The sequence below is a fragment of the Otolemur garnettii genome, unplaced genomic scaffold (assembly GCF_000181295.1).
Source record: "Otolemur garnettii isolate 467f Iridium unplaced genomic scaffold, OtoGar3 scaffold00101, whole genome shotgun sequence".
NCBI lineage: Eukaryota > Metazoa > Chordata > Mammalia > Primates > Galagidae > Otolemur > Otolemur garnettii.
In genome coordinates this window covers 1,126,206-1,130,090 of record NW_003852496.1, presented here as the reverse complement: position 1 = coordinate 1,130,090, position 3,885 = coordinate 1,126,206, and the positions used below count along the sequence as shown (strand labels likewise).

Genomic DNA, 3,885 nt, shown 5'->3' with positions numbered 1-3,885 from the left:
TACAGTAACCTGCTGTCCTTATGTGTCCCCCAGGAGCAAAGGGTATGCCGTGCTGGTGTGAGGCAGGCTGAGCCATCTAAGAGTGTGGCGTTCACACACAATGACATCACTTTAGGATGAAAATTTCTCAGAGTGTATCTGCCATCAACTGGCTGTATTTTGTTAGCAGCCTGAGCTGTGCTAGACAAACCCTTTAAACACTGTTTTGTAGATGCTGTTCCCAGGGCCTGGGTGTCCCAGTGCTGGAGCTCCCAGGCTGTGAATAGTGGCAGGTTGGCTCACAGACATGGCTGCATGGCCTCATCTGTAAAAGGAGACGACTGTGCTGCCCACAGCTTAGAGGATGAAATGAGTGAAAATGTGTCAAGTGGTTAGAACAGCACCACAGTAAAAGCTCAGATGGTGACAGGCAGAGTCAGAGAACAGCTGGTAAAAGGACATGGTGGGGCGGTGGGGGGGGCAACACTGGTGAGAGTTTGCCATGCTATGGACGATAGGTGGGTGTGCCATGTGGGCAGCTCTCCGTGGAGCAGGAAAGCTGAAGGGGATGCTGGGGGCAGGAGCCTAGCCCAGGGAGTGGAGAGGGGCCTCTTGGCCAGCCTGGGCCCAGAGGGTCAGCCCAAGACTCCATGCTGCCCTCAGCCTTCTCCCTGGCGCTGGGAAAGTGATGTACCCATCCCAGCGGGAGGCATGAAACCAAATGAGAAGCCCCCATCCTGGCCTGTGCCCACCCCACCCAGATCAGAGCTCTGGCCGCAGGCCCAGTGTGCAGGCTGATCTCTGGGGTGATAGGGTGGGGAGAACATCCATCCCAAGGCTCCATGTCAAGACCTGCTGGGCACAGGTGGTGTCGGGAAGGACCGGAAGGAAAAGAGGATGTTTCTAAACCGGCGAGTAATTTACTATGTTTATTAAGTGGTTATTGTAGGTTAAATAACCAACAGCAGCTTATTAAAAAAAAATCCTCTGAGATAATAATCACCCAAGTCTTCTGCTCACTGCTAGCAGCCAACACCCCCTATCCTGCTGGGAGCCCTGTTTGCACGATGGATCGGCGCTGGGCCGTACCGTAAGCGACTTCAAGAATCTTCGTCTCCGTTTTCTCTGACAGCTTTATGCTCCATAAATACTCAGAGCTTATTAAAAACATATTTATTTAAGATGAACAGCTCTCCTGCAGATACAAATCTAAGCTGTTAAGGCTCATAAGCCTACTTGCAATAATCAATGACAGTGTTTAAACTCTGATGGCTTTGGTTAAACTTGAAGCTCTGGGCTCCCAAGTGGGAGGTGTGGGCTGCCTCCTGCCTGCTGGGGCACCGGGACTAAGGAGGCCACAACCACAGATCATCCAGAGGTCAGGAGCCTTGGGAGCCCTGCACCGTCTGGGTAGAACTTCTTCCTCTGCCTCCTCCACAAGGTCTCACATCTGGGCCTCAGTGTTCTCATCTGGAGTACAGACTTTTCAGCTTTAAAGCTCTGTATATTTATTACGATTCAAGGGGCAATGGAAGACGGGAAAGGCCACCTCACAGAACCGTCACAGGGTTAAATGGCAGGTAGGGAGCCCCTCAGGGGCTGACTCCCCACCAAGAGCAGTGGGGGGCCGCTCCACCTCTCCAAACTCATCCCATTCTCCCTCTCCTGCCCCTGGGCAGGACCCTGTACACACTCCTGCTCCCTGGAACACTCCTACCACCCACCTTCACCAGCACTTACAGACTCCTCCTTCAGCAAATGCCGCCTCCCCCAGGAAGCCTTTCTTGACTACTCCCAGGGCTCTCTCCTCACAGCTCACTATAGCAGTCTTTCGGTCCCTCTGTCCCCACACTGGGAACTACACAAGCACACAACCAAGCTTGATCTGCTGGGCCCACCCTGCGCCCCAGCACTGGGACCAGGCCTGGGGCAGAGTCTGTGCTCAACAAACCCTCAAAGCCAGAGGACTGGTGTCATCAGACAGGAAGGTGCTGCCTCTGCCCTGGCCCAGGCCTGAGAGGGTGTTCAGACCCATGCTCTGTTCCCACGCCGGTCTCTCTCTTTTAATGACCATGGTTTTGCAGGGTGTGTTAGGATCCATTGCGGGAAAGTTGGCCCTCTTTGCTCAGCTTTTGCAAAACAGGTTTTACCATTTAAACAGTTTTATTCTTACATGTACATTTTAGAATAAGCTCAGTAAGTTCGTTTTCTCAATCCTGCAATGTTGACCGTGACTGCTCTTTGTGTGGAAGTGGCCCCCAGGTGTTCTCATGGAGGCTGCATTAGCCACACAGCCCTGTCCACTAGGAGGGACCATATGGCCCCAAAGCTCTTTCTTTTCAGTTATCAGTGGCCTCTCCCTTCTCCCCTCCCCTCTCGAGTTCCCCAGAGCTGCGCTTCACAGGTGCGCTGGGCAGGAGCCCTCTCACAAGGAGCTTTGCAGAGTTTCATGTATTTTTAGCCTACAGACACAGAGCTGTGTCTGACCCATCTGTGTCTTTCTTCCCCACCCAACACTGTTTGTAAGATTGCTCTGGGCTGCTAGAGGTCTGCTTGTCTGTTGTAATTGACCACCGCAGAGTGTGTGGGGAGTCGCCTGCCGCATTTCTCCAGCCCCACCTGTGCTGTTCCTCCATGGGCGTGTCCCTGGGCTCCTAGGGGAGGTCCCTCCTTCCAGCATGTGCCTAGCTGTGCTGGCTGCCTCAGTGTCAGCTGCCATCTGCTCTAAGTCCCACGTGTGCGGTCTCTCTCCCAAGAGGTGCGCAGCGCGCATTCCTGCCTGAGGCCCCTGTGGCCTGCAGCACCCACACTCAGCGTCCTCCAGCTTTACCGTTCTGCCAGGTGAGCAGGTGAACGTGACCTCCTGCCGCGGCAGTCTGCGCTTCTCCGACTTGAGGTGAGTGTGAGGGTCCTCTTTTGTGACCCCCCATCCCACCCCTCCTTCTACCCTTGCTGACTGGCAGCACGTCCCTAGCAACACCGCAGTGTCTGTGTCACGCAGAGACGTGACGTGTTCGTCAGCTTCAGACATTGTGATGCTTTCTCCCCATCAGCCATCTGTCTGTTAACTTTCTTCCATGTCCTTTAATAAATAGAAATCCTGAATGCTGATGTCAACATTTTCATCACATTTTTATCTTGCAACTTGTGCTTTCAGAATTGTATTTTAGCGGCTCTCTCCTGGTTCTTTGGTCATGATGGTATGCACCTAGATGGCCCGAATTTATAGATTTGGGAATAACTGATGTCTTTTAACATTAAGTGATCCCATCTGTGCCTGAAGTCTAGGGAATGGAAAGCAGTGTTTTTGGTTGAAGGTGTTGATGGAATAAATAATCCCGTAGCTGGCCTGTCTGTTGCCCCTGCTCAGCCAGGACCCTGTCTCTGTCTCCACGAAGCCCTTCACACCATCATCCAAATGGCATATCCTGTGTGCCTGCCTTGAAGGAAACCAGATGTCCCCAGGTCATGGGGGTAGGGATGGAGAGCTAGCTTTGTCATTATCAGGGAGAGGGGGGTAATGCAAGAAAACAGCAAACACGAAAATTAAAATCGCAAGTTGAATTCTTCAGGGCCAAGGCATGTTTGAGGATCTACATACATAAAAATTCCCTCAGCTATCCACTTAAAATGTGTTTACTTCCCTGTATGTGCATAATACCTCAATCAAAAAGTTTAAGAATTAAAGTATGTCTTTCTTTCCTTTCCATCTACCCAGCCACCCACACACCCACCTACCCACTGACCCACCCACCCACTGACCCACCCACCTGTCCACTTACCACTTGTCCACCCATCAATCCATTTGTGCATACATTTATCCACTTACCCTTTCCCCAACCCATCCAGTTATCCATCCATCCACTCACCCACCCATCTGCCCATCCACTCACCCACCCATCTGCC

General features: G+C 52.2%; 1 protein-coding gene across 1 annotated transcript in view; it reads left to right on the top strand.

Annotated features, from left to right (window-relative positions):
* The first annotated feature begins 1,046 nt into the window (after positions 1–1,046).
* Positions 1,047–3,885, top strand: part of LOC100948123 (RING finger protein 151) — a 28,223-nt gene continuing 25,384 nt past the window's right edge. The window contains exons 1-3 of the mRNA XM_012809205.1: positions 1,047–1,069; positions 2,361–2,383; positions 2,821–2,875. Coding sequence (XP_012664659.1) covers positions 1,047–1,069; positions 2,361–2,383; positions 2,821–2,875 — 101 coding nt within the window. The remainder of the gene's footprint in view (positions 1,070–2,360; positions 2,384–2,820; positions 2,876–3,885) is intronic.